Here is a 25017-nt window from a genome sequence, read left to right as displayed (position 1 = left end):
TTCCCTAATCGAGCAATTCAAGTGCCTTAACACGCTGTTCTAATGTCAAAACAGTTCTTTTTTATGTTTTTCATCAGCCATCTTTTGTAAACAAATAAGTTCTCGTCTCAAACAACTTCACGCGAGATAAAGAACAGCAACTCTATCGTGTAAAATCTTGCGAGGGAGCGTCTCAAAGTCGCTGAAAACGGTCTAAATATCGATTCGGGAGCCTGATTTCACAGTCGCTTGTCGCGTAAGGCAGGGGGTTGCTTAATTCAGACTCTTTTAATAGTAAATTGCGTCTGGAGCATAAAATAGGGTCGCATATGACAGGGAGTCGCTGAATTCAGGGGGTCGTTAAGACAGTCTCGACTGTAGTTAAATATATCTTAGGTAACTATATCAGAGATGACTATATCATCTATTTTGTACCAGCCAGACTTGTGCCTGTTATAAATAGAAGTAGTGTATAATTACAGTTTGGCCAGTTATGATATCTTACCATAAAATCAGTTTGGATCATTTTTCATGGTTTATCAAGTTAATGCAGTTTCGATACCATTCTGAATACTCTTTTTTGATTGCATTCTATGCTTTCAAGGGATCTTTTTTACAGATTTTATTAAATAAAGAGTAAAAGTTTTTTCCTTTTGTTCTGTATTTACAGAAAACTCCTGATGGTCAGTCTATCAGATCTTTGAGGTTCACCTTTATGCATTTACTACTGAAGACGTCAAATCATGTAGCACTGCTCATACCTACAGAGAAAACAAGTGAGAGACAGGCAACAACAGCTCGTAAGATCTGTGAAGCTGCTTTAAGTAAACATCCAGAGTTTGTTGCTCAAACTAAAGAAGCATCCTTTAAAACACTTTCTGATCCAAAATATTGTGGGAAAATGAAGGTTAGTTCTTGAAGAAATATTTTACATGTAGAAATCACTTCTATCTTAACTAAGAAACTGGTTTAAAACAGAGACAAAATTTGCAGTACAATGGAAATGTTTTCGTCTGTGTCATATTAAGATAACGATGCATGAAGCAGTTAGCAAACTAGAGAATTGTACTGTAAAAAACATTTGTTTCTACCGTAGATACCCATGTATAATGCGCAGTTTTTTTACCCCCGGGACCACCCCCGAATCGTGGGTGCGCATAATACACAGGTATAGACAATTTTCCAACTTCAAAACAAGTTTGTTACCGATGTTCGCCATTTTGGTAAAGGGAAACTACTCCCCGCGCTTACTGTCTCCGCTAAAATCTAAGATTGCCGTAACGTTCCGTAAAAGATCGAATTGTTTATTTTTCTTTCAAACAAAATTAATTTCATATAAATTTAAAAGTATTTTGACGAAAGAAATGTTTACAAATCACAAAAATTATGATACTAATTAAAGATCGAGAATTATCTTTAACCGAGATCAAACTGTGAACAACATAATTGACACAAGGTGACACGTTAATTGCTGGTAATTACTGGCTTTATGATCGTGACAAAAAGACTATCACACCTTTTGTTATCAGTTTGAATTGAGAAGCTCATGTCATTTTGAAAGATAGCATTCCGAAATATTGAATCAGCTGCTATTTATTTATTCAAAATAGTGAATTAAAAAAGGTAAAACAATAAATATAACAATAATTCACTGGTTTTATTTTCGAGAAAACAAAAATCGATAGTACCGTGAGACCGATGCTGCTCTCTGCCGCGGAGATAAAATTTATTGCCGGTGTCGATGTAAACTCTACTTTCGTTTTCCATCCACCTCAAAATTGACCAAAAATTTTTATTTATTTTTTTTCCCCAGGATTTTGGACTAAGATCGGGGGTGCGCATTATACACGGGTGCGCATTATACATGGGTATATTCGGTAACTTGATGAAAAGAGGCCCTGCCCCACGGGGTATCAAGTTTTACATAGACTTATACAGGAAAAAAACTTTAAAATTCTTCTTGCCTTAAACTACAAGACCTAGGCTTTTAATATAAAATATGTTGCCTTTCCTAGTGTTTCTCTACCAAAAATGTTCAAATTATGTCCCTAGGGTGAAAAGAGCCCCTACCCTTGGGGTGCCAAGTTTAACATAGACTTATATAGGGAAAAAAAAAATCTTCTTGTCTGAAAGTTCAAGGCCTGGGCCTTTGATATTTGGTACGTAGCATTGCCTGGTGGATCTCTAACAAGTTTGTTCAAATTGTGCCCTTGGGTGAAAAGAGGCCCGGCCCCGGGGGTCAGTTGTTATAATTATGAGTTTAAAAGGAAAAAATACTTCAAAAATTATTAGATCATATTTCCTAGACTGTTTAATTATAATTACCTGATGACCCCAAGCGATTAAGGCTCACTTGACTGTGACCTTGACCTACTGACTTACTTACTTGTTTTTTAAGATACAGCCTTGAAATTTGGATGACATGTACAGTTTTGCACACTGATGTTAAAACTGACTTTCAGTTACCATGAATGTGACCTACTGACTTACCTTCTTAATATTTTAGCACCAGTTAGCCATTTGAAACATGTGGCTCATATTATTCAGGTGAGCGATTAAGGGTCATCATGACCCTCTTGTATAGTTCATATTACCAATGCGTTTAGCTAATTATCGAGTTAACATAAAATGTTCATCTTACATTTCAGATTCTACAAGGTCTGTTGAAAGTATTCTATAAAGAACATTCCAAGACTCTCGTTTTTTCTTACTCTACTCAGGTCAGTGTTACGTTATATACATTTTATATCAACTTTTATGGATGTTTTCTATATTGCACATTTTGTGTTGCAGAAGTTGTGCTTATTACTTTGACATTAAGTGCAAATTTGATATCCTGTATACACATAGATTTCATATAGGCTAACCAATAAAGATCTTGACTCATCTTTCAGAGATTCTCTGATTTATTTCTTGTGCTTAATTGGTGAGTATGCACTCTTGTAATTATTATTGGGAGTGGTTTCAGTGAAATTCAGCCTATCAGTGTTTGCCATTATTTAGCACGCCAAATTGAAAATTCAAACAATATATAACCAAAATATTTGCTAACAATGAATCTGGATGATAATGGAATGTAATCAAGGTAGAAATATCGGCAAAATGTGCCAGAGATTCAGGAGGGACTGTGGTAAACCTCTGGTATGCGATTTTGTGATTAATTAACTATGCTCTTGCCCCAATTAAATATTATACTGACAGGTAGCCTAAATCATACTCTTGTATAACCCTAACTACAGAATCACAAAGACATAAATAGACTTTTGATATGTATATAGCAGAATAAATTCAGCATTTCAAAAATATCCATTTCACAAGATGATTCTTCCTCGATTTCATCCTTGTCAGTCGATTTGTTGTCAGTAGTTATTGTATAATCTGGAGCAATACAAATAGACATGTGAAAACCAGGTTCCAACATGTACATTATAGAATAAAATATTTATTCAAGATTTAACTTTATAAACACTAAGTTATATAGCAGCAAAGTCATGAAATGATTTTGTCAACACTCAAAAGATGTTGATTAAAGTATACCACAAGCTTGTTTCTTGACATGGTTACATAGTATTATCCCATTATTCTGTGATGATAAGCAGAATGTTTTATGTGAACAATAAAATGTTAGTCTTTCAGTATTGACTGTCTTGATGTCTAATACAGGACCATCTCTGAATTGTTAAATCATAAATACACCAGTAACAACAACAACAACACTGATAAATGCAACTTTTTACTATATTTCTCTAGGTATTGGACATTATTGAGCAACATTTGATGAGTACAGGGTATGAATATAGAAGGATTGATGGAAAAGTCTCGTCTAAGAAAAGAATGATTGTAGTTCGAGAATTCAACAAAGATCCTAACATCTTTATTTGTCTCATTTCAACAAAGTAAGTTTTATACAAAACCTGAAAGTCATTACATATTGAACCTCTATATATCTTAAACTTTCTGCAGCTCAGCATTGCAAATTCCATGTCCAACAGACGGGTAATAACATAGAATACCAAATAGTCCAAGGGAAGTAATCATGACTGAAAAAGTAAATAAATACCATGAGAGTTACCTAAATTGTGAAGTGCTGGTATCTACTACACAAGCACAAATCAAATAATTTCACAGTGAAAAATATCAAATTAAAACTGCATGACTATCATATATGCCAAATCTGTGTCGGGCTATTTTATGTAAAAAAAGTACCATTCTTTAACATGTTATTGACTGTTTTATAATGTATGATAAAACAGTCTTACTTATATTGTATGTTTTTGGGATATATTAGCTTCCTACTGTTTCTAGGGCTGGAGGTCTAGGGTTGAACCTTACAGGAGCTAACAAGGTGGTTATATTTGATCCTAATTGGAACCCAACACACGACCTTCAGGCTCAAGATAGGTAAAATACTACCAGGTTTTTTATCTCCTCCATGAAAACTGTCTGGTAAATGGAATTGTCCTGAACTGAAGAAGTTTTTGTTCCCAAATTTGTCTCTTAAGATTTTAGTGAATATAAACTCTAAATCAGAACAAAAAATTTTGGAGCAAACAGAAACTGCTTCTCGCCAAGTTGTTCTGTGTAGAACAATCAGTTGGAATAGTGCAAACATTTCAGAACAGAGATTACATACTTTTTTTTTCTTAAATTTATATGTTTCTGGTTTGTCAATTTTCTTGAATTTGTGTTAATCTTTTCCTACTTTTTCTCAACAGACACATTCCTTATTCAATGAAAACAGTTCAGAGTAACTTAACTTTGGATCATTGTTTAGTGCAGTACATTTTTTTGTTCGACCGTCTTAAAAACATATGTACTGAATACATTGCCAATATCTTAGACTAAGTTATGAACACAGTCGTGTTTTAACATGAATTATATATAAGTTTATTTATTTTTGTTTCATTTAATACACAGAGCTGTATGCTTATTGTAGTTTTTTTTCTGTATAAGAAAATTATATGGACAAATTGGCTTAGTATATAAAAAGCTGTTGCGCACGAGGTTTTATCATTCAAGGCCTAAACGGGCATTGCAGACTGAATGAAATGAAAGAAAAATATAACTTTATTTCATTTTACAAGCTCATTATACATAACATACTGGTATTGGTTACCTTTATGTCTTATCCTGCTGTTAAGTTGTGTTGTTTACAATTCTAGGGCTTATCGTATTGGGCAGAGACGTGATGTACAAGTATACAGATTGATATCAACAGGGACTATAGAGGAAAACATGTATCTCAGACAGATATACAAACAGGTAATTTATCAGTGTAGGGATACAGAGTCATAGAGATATTTTATCTGTTTGTTGTGATAAAGTTCAGTGGATTGACGTAATAATTGTGTGGTAGTGGTAATATTGTCAAGTCAATGATACATCGATACAGAATTTTGGAAGTTCAGCACAGTCAGAAAGAGAAACATTAATAAGAAATATCTCAGATATATTTAAAATAATAAAGAAATTCCCACCAATGAAAGCCTGACTGCAACATTTGGAGAGCCCAGGCCGTAGATTTGTGAGGTTGATCATAGTGTAAGGTGTAGTCTTTGTGATGTTTTGATAGAAGACATTGTATCCGAAATTAATCATCCTCCACCAATTTTTGAATCAAGACGTGGAAAAATTTGCATAGTTGCATACCTTTTCGATGAAGTGTTAACTTTTTCTAATGAAATTATATTAATTGTGCATACTGAAACTTGGTACATTTTGTGTGTGTGTAATTCTACTGTATGTTTATTGTCTCTGCAGCAACTGTTGAATGTGACAGTAGAGGATGAGAATGCCAGGCGATATTTCTACGCTGTTCAAGGGAACCGGAACCAGAAAGGAGAAATATTTGGTGTGAAGAATATGTTTGTACTGCGGACTGGAGAGTCGTGTATTACACGAGATATTATCAAGGTAGGTGGGAAGCAGTATTATAGAACAATACAAACAGGGAGTGTGTCACTAATGTTTAGCAGTTTTTCACTTGTCTCGGTACTGGAGAGTCGTGTATTACACGAGATATTATCAAGGTAGGTGGGAAGCAGTATTATAGAACAATACAAACAGGGAGTATGTCACTAATGTTTAGCAGTTTTTGACTTGTCTCGGTACTTAGGTATCTTGCACAGAGACTGAGGCTCAGTTTTATTTTTGTCTGCTTGGGTCAAAGTCAGTCTTGCACATGTAATTAAAAAATAAAATGTGTTTACTCTGTAACTTCTGTTAGAAATGGGGTACTCAGACTACATTGCGTATTCATTTACTTGTAGAGAAATGAGAGAGTTGAGTCAGCTCTGGAAGGATTTGACACGGCACAGTATGTTTCTCCCGTTGTACGCTTAGAGGAGGATGAAGAGTATGAGGATGTTGTTGGTGAGGGAAATGCTGCCACAGAAAACTCCACACCTTCTGAGTCTGAGGATCTGTTTGCACAGTTTTTCTCCTCTTCTGATGGTAAATTATACATCATTTCTTCCATTTTTAATGAAGTATCATATTGGTTTTAGAGCTGAGTATATTTTGTTGAAATGTTAGTGTTGAGAGAGCTTCTTGTGGTTTTTATCTCATTTGAACAATGTGTTCATAGGAGCTACTTTAGTCTCCTTGAGTCCTACTTTGTTGTTTGTTGACATCTTAACTATTTACACTCACAGGCTACCAGTTTTGACCCAATTTCAATGAAACTTGGTCAGAATGTTTCTTTCAAGAAACTAGGTCACCAGGTCACATCATAGAACAAATTTTTAAGTATTGTAGAAGCCATAATTATGTCTCCCACCACACAGTGGTGTGGGAGACATATTGATTTACTCCAGTCTGTGTGTGTGTCTGTCACAAAGCTTGTCCACACTCTAAGTCGAACATTTCTCATCCGATTTTCACCAAACTTGAACAAAATGTGTTTGACCATAAGACCTCGGCCAAGTTCAATAACTAGCCAAATCGGTCTAGGCATCTTGGAGTTATGGCCCTTGAATTACCAAACATCGGTCTTTTTACTCTTGTCCGCACTCTTATTCGAATATTTCTCATCCAATCTTCACCAAACTTAAACAAAACGTGTTTGACCATGAGACCTCGGCCAAGTTAGATAACTAGCCAAATCGGTCCAGGCATTTTGGAGTTAGGGCCCTTGAATTATCGAAAAATTGACCTTTTTACTCATGTCCGCACTCTTAATCGAACATTTCTCATCCGATCTTCACCAAACTTGAACAAAATGTGTTTGACCATGAGACCTCGGCCAAGTTCGATAACTAGCCAAATCGGTCCAGGCATTTTGGAGTTACGGCCCTTGAATTATCGAAAAATCGGCCTTTTTACTCTTGTCCGCACTCTAAGTCGAACATTTCTCATCCAATCTTCACCAAACTTGAACAAAATGTGTTTGACAATGAGACCTCGGCCAAGTTCGATAACTAGCCAAATCGGTCCAGGCATTTTAGAGTTACAGCCCTTGAATTACCGAAAAAATCCGTCTGTTTACTCTTGTCCGCTCTCTAAGTCGAACATTCTCATCCGATCTTCACCAAACTTGAACAAAATGTGTTTGGCCATAAGAACTTACCCAAGTACGATAACTAGCCAAATCCGCCCAGGCACTTTTCATTTATGGCCCTTTAATTACTGATTGGATCCACTCATCCAGACCATCTAATTGGATCCACTCGTCTAAAACATCTAGAGAAACTAACATTTTTCATCATCTAAGGGGCAGTTGCGGGAGACATGCGCTTTTCTCAAAAGCATCTCTAGTTTCTGCTTGATCTACATGAAACATAGTCAGACTATTTGTCAGTATAAACTCAATGTCAAATTTGAAACTGTGCCAAAAGCTTGGTCACTAGGGTAAATAATTTAAAAACGGTATGAACTTTCTAGATGCCATAATTTTATATGGTCTTCATAAAACCTTACCAAAATGTTTGTCTTCGAGAATTTAATCAAGTTTGAAATTGGATCATATGAGGTGAAGCACTCAATCACTAGGCAAGGGTTTTATTAAGTGGTGGGGGCGGGAATTTCCCAATACTATAGTGGTCTGATCATAAAAAATCATATTTATTTTTGTCAAAATACTATTACTTTTTATGGTAAATCCTATATTTTGTGTATTTTTTTTAAAAGCTGGTTAATGGCCTGGTTTTATGTAAACTTTAACTTAATTAGTACAGTTCTTCACCACACAGAGTAACTGTTCAGTTCATATATGTTCACTTTTGTATGTCACAGTTGTCATAGATTTGTTCTTGCACTGTGCAAAATGTGTTTAATGCAGTGTTAATCTGAATGTTCAATATTTTCAGAATCAGATGTAGAAAATATCGAAAGAGAAATAGAAGAAATTGACTCTTCAGATATGGAAGGAAATAAATCAGTGATTCGTATGAATAGTAAGAGAAAGCACAATAAAAAAGATAAAAGTTTCAAACATAAAACTGAGGAATCTGTGAGAGATTTTAAGGAATTAAAGGGAAAGACAGAGACAGAAAAACGCATTAAGTTCGAAAATAAAGAAAAACCGAAAGTGAGATTTCAAGTTTCTCCGAAAGGCAAGGTGAAACCATCAGAGAGTCGGACAGGAAAGGCTGCAGTGAGGAGGAGTGGTAAACAGTCTGCTGCTGATGGTGAAGATGAAGATGATAATGATGATGACAATGTGTTACAGTATGATCAGACGCTTGCAGGAACATTTGCTGATGTTGCAGATGTATTTGGTATGTCACTGATAAAGGTTCATGTTGGTAGTGGTTATAAGGTCAAAAGATAATGAAAAATTGTATTACAGGACAATTTTTTGAAAAAAATGAAGTAGACCCCAGATTCAGACTATATTTTTTCCAGTGTATGTAGACGTTCCAGTTTATGTAGAAGTTAAAAGTGCATTAGACTTTAAATTTAGGTGGTACGACCTTGAGTGTAATTCATAATTTGGTATATGCATGGAGAGAGTAAATCATGTGTCGGTTTCCTGCAATTCAAATATGTAAAGTGTAAGGACAACGGGCTGCACAACTTTAATTGCTTGTATGAGCCTGGGTGCTTGAAATATTCTTGCTGGATCAAGTTGTGTTTTACTGTCATATAATATAAAGTTCGTGATAATACATCAAGTGTTTTTGATGTTTCAGATAATTGTGGTGTGGTACATATACACAAGAATGTGAAGGTAGTTGGAGGAAGTCGTGCCGAGGATCACATGTCCAAGTGTGCTATATCAGATGTGTATGAACTACACCAGCATTCACAGGATCTGGCTGCTCAGTGTGAACCAATGTCAGAGGTAAAATATTAGCTTACATTTCATTGTTATAATAAGGATAATGGTTGTAATAGAGGCCTTCATGGCCAGTCGATCAAGGTCACTGACTTTGAATGTCTTGCCCCTCAGCGCTGTGGGTTCAAAACCTCATTTGAAATGTAGAATTCTCCATCTGAGGAAGTCATCCAGCTAGCTTAAGAAATTGAAAGGTTGGTGATTCTACCCAGTTTCCCCCTTGAGTCTGAAATTGGTCGGAAAGCCACCTGACATTTTCCTCAACCATGAAAAGCTGGAAAGTCACCATATGACAATAAAAAGATTATGATCATAAAAATCTGATTTGATTTAACAAGGGTCATATTGGTTCTAAAGATTGTTAAAAAATTTGCTTTTTTATAGCATGTAAATCTGTACATTTTGGAAAGGTCTTTTAAACCTCTTAAACAGATTAGACAAAACATAGTCCTGATGTTACAGTCTGATGTGTAAGAATTTACCATTATTATACCTTTTTTAGCTCGACTACACATAAGTATATGGAGAGCTGTCCTACTCAACCTGGCGCCGGTGTCCTTCCACGTTCCCACCTTGGTTAAAGTTTTTTTACACTTTCTCTTTTTTTCTCCTTATCTCTGTAATTACTTGATGGATATGTTTCAAACTTAAAACAGTTATTCCTCATCATCACCCACATCATATGGCACAAGGGCCATAACTCACAACAATATTTCATGAATAATCCCGCTTTTTAGCTCACCTGAGCCAAAGGCTCATGGTGAGCTTTTGTGACCACTCAATGTCCGTCGTGCGTCATGCGTTGTGTGTCTGTCAACATTTTCTAAAAAAATCTTCTTCTTGAAAACCACTGGGCAGAATTACACCAAACTTCACAGGAATGATCCTTGGGTGGGCCCCTTTCAAAATTGTTCAAAGAATGAATTCCATGCAGAACTCTGGTAACCATTGCAACCGAAAGGAAAATCTTTAAAAATCTTCTTGTCCAAAACCACAGGGCCTAGGGTTTTGATATCTGGTGTGTAGCATCATCTAGTGGTCCTCTACCAAAATTGTTCAAATTATCACCTAGGGTCAAATATGGCCCTGCCCCTGGGGTTGCATGGTTTATAAAGACTTATACAGGGAAAACTTTGAAAATCTTCTTGTACAAAACCACATGGCCTAGGGCTTTGATTTGATTTGATTGTTCTAATTATCCCCCTAGGGTCAAATATGGCCCCGCCCCGTGGGTCCCAAGTTTTACATAGACTTATATAGGAAAAAAGTTTTAAAATCTTCTTGTCTGAAACCACAACACTTAGACCTTTGATATTTGGTTTGTAGCATTGTCTTATGGTCCTCTACCAAAATTATTCAAATTATGCCCCTGGGGTTAAAAGAGGCACCGCCCTGGGGTCACTTAGTTATTATGTGAGTTATAGAGGAAAAAATACTTAAAAAACCATCTGATCCTATTTCCAAGACTGTTTAATTATAATCACCTGATAACCTTAAGTAATATGATGTCACTTGACTGTGACCTTGATCTACTGACCTACTTTCTTGTTTTTTAAGATACAGCCTTGAAATTTTGATGACATACACAGTTTTGCACACCAGTCGTAAAACTGAATTTCATTGACCATGAATGTGACTTACTGACTTTCTAAATATTTTAGCATCAGTTTGACATTTCAAACATGTAGCTGATATTATTCAGGTGAGCGATCCAGGGTCTTCATGACCCTCTTGTTATTTAGAATTTCAGGTTGAAGTTTTTATGCACTTTCTTTCTATCTTAATTATTACTAAATAGATTTGATTCAAACTGAAAGCAGTTGTTCCACATCATCTCCCACATCATATGACACAATGTCCATAACTCTGATAACAATATTTAAGGAATTATCCCCCACTTTTACTGAGAATTTCAGGTTAAAGTTTTGGTGCACTGTCACTCTATCTCAGTTATTACTAAATGGATTTGATTCAAACTTAAAAGAGTTGTTCCAGCTTATCACCCACATTATATGACACAAGGTGCATAACTCTAGCACCAATTTTTCATAAATTATGCCCCCTTTACCTAGAATTTTAGGTTAATTTTGATGCATTTTTGCTATATCTTACTTGTTACTTAATGGATTTGATTCAAACTTAAAATAGTTGTTCAACATCATCACTCACATCATATGACACAAGGGCCATAACTCTTGCACCAGTATTTCATGAATTATCTCCCCTTTTTACTTAGAATTTCAGGTTAAAGTTTTGGTGCACTATCACCCTATCTCAGTTATTGCTAAATGGATTTGATTCAAACTTAAAATTGTTGTTCCATCTTATCACCCACATCATATGACACAAGGTGCATAACTCTGGTACCAATTTTTCATGAATTATGCCCCCTTTTACTTAGAATTTAAGGTTAATTTTGATGCATTTTCACTATATCTTAGTTATTACTTAATGGATTTGATTTAAACTTGAAGTAGTTGTTCCACATCATCACCCACATCATATGACACAAGATGCGTAACTCTTGCACCAATATTTTATGAAATATGTCCCCCTTTTGCTTTAAATTATACTCATTTAGTGTTTTGATACACTTCATTTTTATCTCTCTTATAACTTGATATTTTTGACACAGACTCAAGCTATTGTGCAATATCTACATCTACCATTGGAGTCATTAAACACTCCAGTGACAGCTCCAGCTTCCTCAGATGTGCCTAGTTTCACTATCAAGCATCAAAATAGTCGAGTGTGCTGTCTCCTGTGACAGCTCTTGTATGTTTACCCAGTGTCTCTCCCTTGAAATGATGTAAGAGTTTGAATAGTAACAGAATAACGTAATACTATATTCTAGGAGTTCACTGCATTACCATATTATAACTAGAACAGGAACTTTATATTTTGGTTGAAATCTGATTAATATTCAGTTTATTTCTAACAATATAAATTGGACATCTTGTTTAGTCAAGTGAGGAGGAGCAACCAGTGATGGAGAAAAAGAGGCGTGGCCGGAATGCTGTATCTGAGGATCATAACACTGTACGTTCAACAATGGTTGGAAATACAAAATATCTGATAGGGCAGACACCTAAAGCTTTTAGATTGTAAGTTTCTAATATATCAAACAGCTCAATGACATACTCCCTGATTGAAACTTTATAGTCGGCTGGACTCTATCTGGTTCAATATTTATGACTACTGGGTGCCGACCAGTCATCAGACAGAAATCGGGTTTTGCCTTTGCCGTTTTATGAAAAATGAACACAAAAACATTAAATTTGCCTCCATAAAACTTCAGTATATTTGTCCGAAAATGTAAAAAACTAAAGCAGTCGGAAGTAAGACATTGGATATTTTGAGGCTCAAAAGGTGTAATGAAACACACTACATCAAACAGCAAGGTGGAATAGTCACAGGGCAAATATTTCAAAGATTGATTATGACTGTTTGACGATGACAATGGTACTAAAAAAGCTGATTATGTCCATCTGTCTTCTGCGCCTTCTAAAAACATGTTTTCGTGCATATTCAAAAGGTTAAACTATCTTCGGGGTTGAACTACGTAACAGCAGTGATTTACAAGTATTACCAATTTACCCGAAATACTATCTGCAGAAAATATCTCGGAGCTTATGCCACCGTACGGAGCCAACAAAGTCAAATCTATCTCAGTTTTTGTCACTTTCGGAAAACCAAGAAATCTGTAAATGTTTTTTTATACAAATGAGGCTTGGATAGGGGTGAATATATATAATATAGAAGGGCATTCACTCATGCAGTATTACATAAGCGATCTTGTATGTTTGTCTCCCTTCAATGTAGCACTTTCATTTTAAATAAATGTTACGTTTTTATGCCCCCGAAGGGAGGCATATAGTTTTTTAACCGTCCGGTCTGTAGGTCTGTCAGTCTGTCCGCAATTTTCGTGTCCGGTCCATATCTTTGTCATCCATGGATGGATTTTCAAATAACTTGGCATGAATGTGTACCACAGTAAGACGACGTGTCGCGCGCAAGACCCAGGTCCATAGCTCAAAGGTCATGGTCACACTTGGATGTTAAAGGTCATTTTTCATGATAGTGCATTCATGTCCGGTCCATATCTTTGTCATCCATGGATGGATTTTCAAATAACTTGGCATGAATGTGTACCACAGCAAGACGACTTGTCGCGCGCAAGACCCAGGTCCGAAGCTCAAAGGTCAAGGTCACACTTAGACGTTTAAGGTCATATTTCATGATAGTGCATTGATGGGCGTGTCCGGTCCATATCTTTGTCATTCATGCATGGATTTTAAAATTATTGGGCATGAATGTGTACCACAGTAAGACAACGTGTCACGCGCAAGACCCAGGTCCGTAGGTCAAAGGTCCTAAACTCTAACATCGGCCATAACTATTCATTCAAAGTGCCATCGGGAGCATGTGTCATCCTATGGAGACAGCTCATGTTTTTATTATTATTATTAAATAATACTTGTGTGTCCACAGGACATGCTGATATAAACTTTCTATAAAGTAACTGAAAGCAAAGTGTTTTATGGCCACCAGTCATCCCTATTGCAGTTTTTAACACAATGATGTTCATTCATTTTGTAAAAATCAGTATTTTTACCAATATGTGAACCAAGTGAGGAATGAATCAAAAAGAAAACTGTCGTCTGCAGTTCCAGGGGTCTGTGCTATAATTGTTTGAGACAAACTTCGTGCCCCCAAAAATAAAAGAAAGTTGCGCATGCTCACTGCAATTCCAATGCCCAAAGGCGAGGACAGCAGTTTTGTAAACACAGGTGAGAATTGGTACGATATTCCTTGTTAATACTTACTTGTCAGTCAATGTTGATATATGACAGTAAAAACAAAGTGCCGAATGTTTCTGATTAGTCGATAACTCCAATATAATCGAAATAAAGCCATAATTAAGTTTGTCCAGTATATATTCCTGTCCGGTGACTGGTAGGCACCAAATATACAAATATAAGTTGTCAAAAACAGTTTCTAATTGTTCGAACATTTAAAGCTTTGAGTGAAGGAAATGCCTTGAATGTTTAAATTATTTACCACATTTCAGGAAGTACTTTGAGGAGATGTCAAAACACATAAATTCTGGTTCCCTCCTAGACTTTGCACAGCTGGTTCTCACCTCAAGTCTAGGGGAGAGAGTAAAAATGTTGAATAGGTTTTACGAGAGCAAAGATCCAGCTCTTCAAGGTATTCATAAACTGAAGAACTACACACCTATGTCTAGTGAAACATGTCGTGAGGTCAAGAAGAGTTACAGTAGAAGCAAGTATGAAAAAGGTAGATCTGTATGTTTGGAAGAATTTATTATAAGAAGTTGTGTTTTTCGAGAAAAAATGTAATGAGATAGATTTTAAACAAAAGAAATACAAATCTCATTATTTTTGATGGTTGTGATGTATAAAATTAATAATAAATAATGACTGCAATTGGTCCAGAATCTGGGTTATTTCTCCAGTGACATTGTGAAAATAAATATAAGTTGTATTACATGGCCACTTACAAGATGTTTTAAATTGAATAAATAATAAATAAATGTCAGTAAAACAATCTCTGACTTTTGTCTGGATAAGGTTAACAAACTTTTGCATTCTCATAATTTGTATTGGTTCAATAATAATGACACGTTGTGAGAAATGAAATGCCAGTTTTCCTTTTTTAGCTCACCAGTCACATAGTGACAAGGTGAGCTTTTGTGATCGCGTGGCGTCCATCGTTCGTCCTTCCATGCGTGTGTCAGTAAACTTTTGCTTGTGACCACTCTAGAGGTCACATTTTTTATGGGATCTTTATGAAAGTTGGTCAGAATGTTCATCTTGATGATATCTGGGTCAAGTTCGAAACTGGGTCACGTGCCATCAAAAACTAGGTCATTAGGTCTAATAATAAAAACGATGTCATACTTTGTTCAAAACTAGGTTATGTAGGGACAGGTGAGCGATTCAGGACCATCATGGTCCTCTTTGTTTTTGATTATTTGACAGACAAATAGAACCATGTTAGAATTATATAATAATGCATAGGCTGGAATGAAAGATTTATAAATAGGGACTACATGTATGTACATGTATATTATAGTCATGTAATGATATATGATAAAGGACTACAAAGTGTTAGTTTTAAATGCCTGTGGAAGTGAATTTTCAAAATTGTTGTTGCACAAAACACTATGTTCTTTCAGTGCAAAGGAAAAATGAGGTTGGCCCCAGAAGGACCACACCTGCAAGTTCAAGGACCTGCAGTAAAGTTGGTCTTTGTTTTTGATTATTTGACAGACAAATAGGCCATATTTTTCATGGGATCTGTATGAAAGTTGGTCTGAATGTTCATCTTGATGATATCTAGGTCAAGTTTAAAATTGGGTCACGTGCCATCAAAAACTAGGTCATTAGGTCTAATAATAAAAAAAACGACGTCATACTTAGTTCAAAACTAGGTTATGTGGGGACAGGTGAGCGATTCAGGACCATCATGGTCCTCTTTGTTTTTGATTATTTGACAGACAAATAGAACCATGTATATTATAGTCATGTAATGATATATGATAAAGGACTACAAAGTTTTAGTTTTAAATGCCTGTGGAAGTGAATTTTCAAAATTATTGTTGCACAAAACACTATGTTCTTTCAGTGCAAAGGAAAAATGAGGTTGGCCCCAGAAGGACCACACCTGCAAGTTCAAGGACCTGCAGTAAAGTTGGTCAGGGTGTCAGCTTCCTGGATGATATAGAACCTGATAGTGAATCTCTGAGTCAACAAAGTGGTAAATCTGACAACGGTAGACCTAACAGTGCTGAGAGCAGCATGGAAGTGGGCAGAAAAGTCTCACCAAGAAAGAGGGTACAGAGGTCTCCTAACAGGAAACTTGTTAAAAAATGTAAAATAGCAACAAAATCCAGGCATGAGCCTGCTCCTTCTATTTACTTTGAAGACTATGACAGTATTACAGAAGATAAGTATAGGTATGGAAAGAAAGAAGAAACTGGGGAAGAAAGTGTTGATTCAGAGGATTTACTTGATGAAATAGGCAGAACTAATGAAGACATTCTAGATGATTTACCAGCAGTTCACAAGAAGCAAAGAGATACACAACAGTTCTCTGTGTCTTCAGTTTTAGACGATGTGTTTGATCAAGCAGAATCTTCTGCTAAACTGATTAAAAAGCCGCCACCTTCAAAGACCATCAGAACAAATTCACCCACAAAAAGGGCAGGATTAAAAAGAAAAGAAAAAAATGAAAACTTGTCATCAGATGATGATGATGACCCATTCAAAATAGTTGATGAAATCTTTAATAATAATACTGATAGAAGAAAACAAAATAAAGAACCAAATAAAGCTGGAGAAGAGATAAGATATGGACTGAATAGAAATCTGAATGCCAGTAAAGATGTTAACGAGGAATTAATTGAGAAAGGAGATAGTGATGTGAATCTAGAGGCCAGTACGTTAAAGGATGATAATTATGACTGTTTTGACGATCCCAGACTGTGGAAGAAACGTAAGCGTAAAGAACCTGACAAGAGAAACGCTGTTGATAGACTTATAGATGACAGTAATGCTGATTTTGATGATCTTTTTACAAGTGGAAAGATGAAAAAAAAGGCATCAAAATCAGATGCTGTAAATAATAGACAGAATACAGAACCTCAGTTGGACGGGTCGGCGAGTTTGTTTAGTTGATGTTTTATTCATATGATTTAACTATATAAACTATAACTGTTGAAGTTTTGCAAGATCAATTTAGAAATTAAAAACATATTTTATATGACGTTAAATCTATATTTTATAGTTTCTTCAACAACAAACTTTGTAGCACAGGTTATTTTACAATTTACCAACATTTTAGACCCTATTTGCTATCAAATGATAATTTTGATTATGTACATTGTAGAGACAGACTTCTTCAAAACGTTCAATTTTCTGCCATAGTGTTACATGCTCTTTTATGGTGTAACATTCTCTATCATGGTGTAACATTTTCTGTCATGAAGTATCATCCTGAGCCATGGTGTAACATCGTCTGTCAGTGGGTAACATCGTCTGTCATGGCATTACATCCTCTGACATGGTGTAACATTCTTTGTCATGGTGTAACATTCTCTGTCATGGTGCAGTATCCTCTGTCATAGTATAACATCCTCTGTCACTGGGTAACATCGTTTGTCATGGCATTACTTGGTCTGTCATGTTGTAACATCCTCTGTTATGGTGTAACATTCTCTATTAGGACAAAGTAATAATGTCACCTTTGTTTATTTCAAGCAGTAATTTATCAAGGATTACTCTAGCAGATGTGATGCAGTAACAAGTTTTACTTTATTCTATAACATATTTGATGCTGAACTTCTGTTAATCTGTAGTGTCTTTGCTTGTTATTCACATTCTTCTTCTGCTTTTATCTCACCTGTCACACTGACAAGGTGAGGTTTTGTGATCACCCTTCGTCTGTCGTCTGTGCGCGCGATTGTCCATCAACAATTTCTTGTCTGCACAATAGTGGTTTTATTTATGATTTTATTTTAACCAAACTTGCACACAACTTGTATCACCATAAGGTCTTGGTTCCTTTCTTGAACTGGCCAGATCCCGTTATGGGTTCCAGAGTTGTGGCCTCTGAAAGGGCAAAAATTAGCTATTTTCACCTTGTCTGCACAAGAGCAGCTTCATTTTGTAACTCTTGAACCCCTTGAAGGATTTCAAAGAAACCTGACACAAATGATCACCCATCGAAACGACATGCAAAGCACATGTTTCAGATGGCTCACTTCAAGGTCAAGGTCACACTTAGGGGTCAAAGGTCATATGACTTTGTTTTGTATGTATATTGCTCTGCATTTGCGTTGCATTGCAGTGCTCTTGTTTTTATTTGGCAGATCTTTCTTTTGTTCACTTACAGTAATTTTTTTTAGTTACTTCCCTTTTATGTTACTATAAATAGCTTATTTAGTAACTTTTTTATTATTGGCCATAGGGAAAACCAGAGACCACTTTTCTGTGGATGGTACCTCCAATTTTTAGGTGTATTTTGACATATTTGTACCTTTAAGAAAATTTCAACTACAGTCGAGACTGTTTTAAGAGACCGACTTTGGGAAGCAGCGAAAAAGGTCACATATGACAGGTAGTCTCTTAAAACAGTCTCACTTAACAGGATGACGCTGGTTTCATATATTTTTCCAATTAAAGTACATGAATCTCGGATACTTATATATTGGCCTCTTTTAAGGTAGGAGTGGAAAATGATTAAATACTATTTCTTTAATTGCATATTGATAAAATATAAATTTCAAATAATTTGCGTCATTCGTATGATGTTGATAAAACAAATTTAAGCTCATGATCTGGCAAGAAAATAAAGGAGAGCAGTAAAATATAAATGTTCCATTTGAACTATTTACACATTGCTCATGAGGTTTATGATATTTATATTTTTGTGTACTAATTGTTCATTGACATTTATTCGATTATTGACTGCATCTTTAATCTGTGTTTACTTCGTCGTTTCCTGTTAAATACCGCCATATTTTTGTTTCACCAGGAATAAAGTTAATTTATGCACCGACTCCGAATTCTTCAGCGACTATATACGCTGGTTTTCCCTAATCGAGCAATTCAAGTGCCTTAACACGCTGTTCTAATGTCAAAACAGTTCTTTTTTATGTTTTTCATCAGCCATTTTTTGTAAACAAATAAGTTCTCGTCTCAAACAACTTCACGCGAGATAAAGAACGGTAACTCTATCGTGTAAAGTCTTGCGAGGGAGCGTCTCAAAGTCGCTGAAAACGGTCTAAATATCGATTCGGGAGCCTGATTTCACAGTTGCTTGTCGCGTAAGGCAGGGGGTTGCTTAATTCAGACTCTTTTAATAGTAAATTGCGTCCGGAGCATAAAATAGGGTCGCATATGACAGAGAGTCGCTAAATTCAGGGGGTCGTTAAGGCAGTCTCGACTGTATATTTTCTCATAATTCTTTTGATTGATCTTGATTATGATTTTTAGCTCACCTGAGCACAAAGTGCTCAAAGGTGAGCTTTTGTGATCACCCGTCGTCCGTCCGTCCGTCGTCAACAGTTTGGCTGTTAACACTCTAGAGGTCACAATTTTGGCCCAATCTTAATGAAACTTGGTCAGAATGGGACGAGTTCGATATTGGGTCATCTGGGGTCAAAAACTAGGTCACCAGGTCAAATCAAAGGAAAAGCTTGTTAACACTCTAGAGGTCACAATTTTGGCTCAATCTTAATGAAGCTTGGTCAGAATATTGCCCTTAATAAAATCTTGGACGAGTTTGATATAGGGTCATCTAGGGTCAAAAACTAGGTCACCAGGTCAAATCAAAGGAAAAGCTTGTTAACACTCTAGAGGTCACAATTTTGGCCCAATCTTAATGAAACTTTGTCAGAATGTTACCCTCAATAAAATCTTAGACGAGTTTGATATAGGGTCATCTAGGGTCAAAAACTAGGTCACCAGGTCAAATCAAAGGAAAAGCTTGTTAACACTCTAGAGGTCACAGTTTTGGCCCAATCTTAATGAAACTTGGTCAGAATGTTACCCTCAATAATATCTTGGACGAGTTCGATATTGGGTCATCTGGGATCAAAAACTAGGTCACCAGGTCAAATCAAAGGAAAAGCTTGTTAACACTGTAGAGACCACATTTATGACTGTATCTTCATGAAACCTGGTCAGAATGTTAATCTTGATGATCTCAAGGTCCATTTTGAATCTGGGTCATGTAGGGTCAAAAACTAGGTCACCAGATCAAATCAAAGGAAAAGCTAGTTAACACTGTAGAGGCCACATGTATGATCGTATCTTAATGAAACTAAGTCAGAATGTTAATCTTGATGATCTATAGTTCTTGTTCAAATCTAGGTCAGGTGGGTAAAAACTAGGTCACTAGGTCAAATCAAAGGAAAAGCTTGTTAACACTCTAGAGGCCACCTTTATGACTGTATCTTCATGAAACTTGGTCAGATTGTTATCTTGATGATCTTTAGGTCAAGTTAGAATCTGGGTCGTGCAGGGTCAAAATCTAGGTCACCGGGTCAGATCAAAGGAAAAGCTTGTTAACAGTCTGGAGGCCATATTTATGACTGTATCTTCATGAAACTTACTTAGAATGTTAATCTTGGTGATCTTTAAGTCAAGTTCGAATCTGGGTCATGTGGGATAAAAAACTAGGTCACCGGGTCAAATCAGAGGAAAAGCTAGTTAACACTTAGAGGCCACATTTATGATCATATCTTAATGAAACTTGGTCAGAATGTTGATCTTGATGATCTTTAGGTCAGTAGGTCAGGTGAGCGATACAGGGCCTTCATGGCCCTCTTGTTTGACCTTCTTGTCCTTAAGTGCAATGATAACAGGTGAGCGATATAGGGCCATTATGGCCCTCTTGTTTACCATTTTTTTTAGAAGACTGGAATATATTTTTACAACTGCATAGACTCGCTAATTTAGTAAAAGGCAGAGTGAAAGACTTACCTTTATAGTACTCTTTATCACATGTTAGATGCTGTTGAAGTGAAATAAAGCCATTACATAATTTTGCAATTACACTGGGGTAATAAAGTTTTGACATTCGTGTTGTTTTAAGTATAGATGTTGGACAAATTTATTTGGTCTATTGTAGGTAAAGAAAGAAGAAAGTTTGATATTTCTGCAGGAAAAGCTGATATGTGATAAAAAATAATAGATCTATTACAGTTATGTCTTTCCACATTGAATTCATTAAATTCGTTGGATAAAATGCTTGGCTGACCTTCGCATTTTATTATTTTATTTTAATTTATTTTTCACTGGAACGGTACTACACTTGAATGCGGAAGAATATGAATTATAAATAATATAAAATTCCTTGCAAAATATACTTCAGTAAAGATATAGACATGTATAGAAATACTAACAGGATTATAAATATATACGTTCTATCATAAAAAATGCAAAAAAAAAAAAAAAATCAGGAAACGTAATAGAACTTTTATCCTGTCACTTGCAGTATTTTCGACCCGATATCAGGGTGCCGTATATCTTTCTTGATATACCGTCAGTTGATCATATGACCAGTGATATACGGTCAGTTGATCATGTGACCTTATGATCGATATTGTTGTCATAAGAAATTTTGCAACGAAACCATCATCATTGTGTTGGAAATGACCGAACTAAGAAAATGAGTGGTGAAATGAGTTTTTATTCAAAAACGAAGAAGTTATTGCGATTTTGCCGGTAATCACGTCATTATATAAGTGACGTCATTACGAATATGACGTCATTAAAGCGGTTGTCGCACACTTATTTTTGTAAAATAAATTGCCAAATATCGGAAAATGAAGTAATGACAAGATAAATAGAATAATAGGTTAGTGCCTAAGATGGAGAAAGTTTACCTGGCTCGGCTCCGGACGTTATCAGGTTCGCCTTCGGCTCACCCGATAACCTCCTCCACCTCGCCAGATAAACTTTCTCATCTAGATCTACGGCACTAACCTATTTTATCCTACCTTCATGCAAAATAAAGGCAAAAATCAAGGTGTCAGATAAAATTTGCTTTATCTGGTCAGTGACTAAATAAAGCTTGGCGGACTACTTTTTGGATTTTTTTTTTAAAACGACGCCATCTTGTTTTTGAGAATAACTGCTAAAAGACATATTTATGCAATTATTTTCATAAACGCGCTTTTATTAGGTATGTAAGACCATCACAAATGTATAGTGTATACATACCGTACTTGCAATTACTACAAAAAGTTTTTATAACGGAAACGCTCGGAGAAACGGAAAGTGACTCATGTATAGCGTTTGTTCAGGAGGCAGTAAACAGTTTTCTGAGCTCCTCAGCCTAGAGTCGCCTACCTAACTTTCAAAACCTCACACAAAAGTCTGTAACCACACACCTGAAATAAAGATATTGCAACATTAACATCACTGTATGTCTATCGTTACAAACCATCTACAATACATCTCTAATATCTAGTTTTCTGTTTACAAGACCTGAATTTTGTGCTCTCCCGGTCGCGGAAACTGATGACGAAAAAAGCTAAATTTGCCAATTTTTAAATCGCTGCAGAAAATTTCCTGAAACTGATAGCCCCAACTGCTACACTGTTCCATACTCCAGTAACACTGTAAAATCTGAAAATAAGCTCAAATATATGTGCCATCCGTACCGTTTCTTCACTGTTCCAGTTTTCCTGAGGTCCCTGCTAAAATGACAACCCCACTTTAAGCTAGCTCAGAGGAAGCATGTATACGCTCCTGCAAGTCATTACGTCATACTATCAAGATCAAGGCTACTCAACTGATTTTTTTTAAATAAGTGAAACTCAATTCTAGCCGCTGAAACTTCAATTCTAGCAATTATTATTATTTAGAAGTTCAAATATGCACTTCATTCCGTAAATTGCCTCTTATTTGTAAATTTCACCCCGGCCAATTCGACACTAACGGCTCAAAACTGTTTACTGCCTCCTCAGAATTTTAGCTTTCTACTCGTCTATCTAGGAATATATTGCATCTGTAATGGAGTGTTATTGAATAAAATCATCGAGGAAACGGTTTGCCTATTCGTTTTGTCAAGCGGCGATATGGCGTGTAGATCTATATAAGTCTCGTCAATCGTTTGCTTGGTGAGGATGGGCAATCCGACATTCAACTGAACTTCGGACAAAACTTCACTTGGCAGCAAATTAAAATTATTCTTTAATGTTCAGCAGAACAGAAAAGTCAGACACAAAGCAGAACAAGGTTAGCCTTTGTTTTTCGGCTCTAATTTTATAATATTTTTATTTTAAAGACCTGTTTGTGTAATGGTGGGGCGTATTAATTTCTGTTCTGTGCAAGACAGACTCAGATCTAGTTGGTGGTAAATTTTGAATTTTAATTAAAGAATGATTTTAGATCAGGAGGTAGGATAAATAGAACATTAGGTTACTGTCTTATAAATTTAAATTTATTAAGTTCGTCTATGAAAAAATAAAAGTCTCGGCAGAGCCTCGACTTTTATATTTTCTCCGACTCACTTAATAAATTTAAATTTATAAGACAGTAACCTAATATTCTCTATATTCTCTATTTACAGATTTTCTGCGAAGATATCCTGACGTCACGACAATATGACGTCATGATGTCATGCACGTGACGTTGCGCGGACAAACTGGATATAATTTGGTTAAAACCATTAAAACACATAAAATAAATAGAACATTTGTTTGTTTCAGTGTAAGATCGAAATATATTTCACTCGTGAACACCATAATTTACATTTTCACTCGTGGCTGCGCCACTCGTGAAAATATTGCATTTAATATAGTGTTCACTCGGTGAAATATATATCGATCTTACACTGAAACAAACAAATATCCTCTATGTATCCTCTATTTAAATGTAAATAAATGGCATTTCACCGTCTTCTCCTTCATCGTGTTTGGGTTACACTAAATCTAGATCAATTTAATCTTCTTATTTAATTCTGTATGTGTTAAAGTTTAAGGATGGCCTACCAACGAAGAGTTTTCCAGGACATGACTGATGAAGACAGAATGATATGTAAAAATAATAAATTGTTTGTAAATACAAGGGTCAAGTAAATCTTCATGGTAAATTTCTTACTTCTGGACTGATTACACCAAACAGGAAGTGACTACTCAGTGTGAAGTAGTCCAAAATGTAGTTCCATGCTGTTGATGAAATCTGGTATAATCACTCATATGAGGATGTGACGGTTACATTTTTGGCTTAGTTATATTGGTTATTGTATTGAGAAAAGATCTAGACCATTTTCATTGTGAATTTCCAGGAATGAGTTTTATGCTTTGAGAAAATGTCTACCTACTGTAATTGCTAAATGGCTATTTTCATGGGAGCATTTTTAGAGGATGATGCTTCTCAGAACAGGTTATTTTTCTAATATGTAACATAACATGACAATATTTTTCTATTTTTGATTAGATGACATGTCATACTAAATGACCATATATGGTTTTCATATCATTGAAATGCTCTAAAGTGCTGAAAATGAGGTCTGAATATTTTATTGTTTATATGAAATAAAGAAGGGACTGAATTGGTAGAATGTAACCTAGAAGTTGAGCAGGGGTAAAAATTGAAACTTGTTTAGATGTGGCTGTAAATGTAGATTATGATAGAAAATGACAATTTCAGTGCAATTTTGCAGAGAAAGTGTAGAAAAACTAAAAATATTTCAATTTCACTGTTTAGGGTGTTTTTTTTCTTCTAAAAATGTATATTTACTAACTAAATGTTGCTAAATTTTAGGTGTCAGGGGTGAGATTTGGTATATTTTAAAGTAAATGTGTGTGATTTGAGTGCAGTTTATGGTAAAAATTGATAAAATATGGCAAAAATAAGCCCCGGCAAGGAAAAGTGGTCATAAATATGTCGCAACAGCTTTTTCGAAGGAAATTTGGCGCAACTAAATGACCATATATGGTTTCCATATCATTGAAATGGTCTAAAGTGTTGAAAATAAGGTCTGAATATTTTATTGTTTATATGAAATAAAGAAGGAACTGACTTGGTAGAATGTAACCATAATTATCCATATACTTATAACGCGAGTGATGCCCCATTCTTCATCATTCGCAGAACGTTCCGGAAGCGGCAACTACGGTAAGCTTACTGGATTGAACGTGTAACCATGTGCAATTGTAATAAAGTATCTTTATCTTTTAATTGCCATTAGCACAAACAATTATTGATTTACCTACAAAT

The 25017-nt window shown here is 35.6% G+C and overlaps 1 protein-coding gene and 1 long non-coding RNA gene across 4 annotated transcripts in view; one reads left to right on the top strand and one right to left on the bottom strand.

Annotated features, from left to right (window-relative positions):
- Positions 1-20869, top strand: part of LOC123523704 (DNA excision repair protein ERCC-6-like 2) — a 53628-nt gene extending 32759 nt beyond the window's left edge. The window contains exons 7-19 of one of the 3 annotated variants that reach the window (XM_053539552.1): positions 650-886; positions 2628-2699; positions 3730-3875; positions 4285-4380; positions 5142-5241; positions 5740-5892; positions 6249-6432; positions 8286-8696; positions 9111-9262; positions 12221-12360; positions 14328-14557; positions 15459-15523; positions 15908-16140. In XM_053539552.1, the coding sequence (XP_053395527.1) occupies positions 650-886; positions 2628-2699; positions 3730-3875; positions 4285-4380; positions 5142-5241; positions 5740-5892; positions 6249-6432; positions 8286-8696; positions 9111-9262; positions 12221-12360; positions 14328-14557; positions 15459-15523; positions 15908-16006 (2085 nt within the window). In that variant the 3' untranslated portion in view covers positions 16007-16140. Of the gene's footprint in view, positions 1-649; positions 887-2627; positions 2700-3729; positions 3876-4284; positions 4381-5141; positions 5242-5739; positions 5893-6248; positions 6433-8285; positions 8697-9110; positions 9263-12220; positions 12361-14327; positions 14558-15458; positions 15524-15907 lie in introns of all 3 variants that reach the window. The other 2 variants (XM_053539550.1, XM_053539551.1) reach the window with 2 other exon arrangements.
- Positions 20870-22140: 1271 nt separating this feature from the next.
- Positions 22141-22754, bottom strand: LOC128555845 (uncharacterized). The gene is made up of 2 exons (XR_008370382.1): positions 22455-22754; positions 22141-22181 (listed from the first exon to the last, which is right to left on the bottom strand). It is a non-coding gene; the product is annotated as an uncharacterized LOC128555845 (long non-coding RNA).
- Positions 22755-25017: the final 2263 nt, after the last annotated feature.

Source organism: Mercenaria mercenaria, chromosome 3, assembly GCF_021730395.1.
Source record: "Mercenaria mercenaria strain notata chromosome 3, MADL_Memer_1, whole genome shotgun sequence".
NCBI classification, from domain to species: domain Eukaryota; kingdom Metazoa; phylum Mollusca; class Bivalvia; order Venerida; family Veneridae; genus Mercenaria; species Mercenaria mercenaria.
This window is presented reverse-complemented; position numbering and strand designations above follow the sequence as displayed.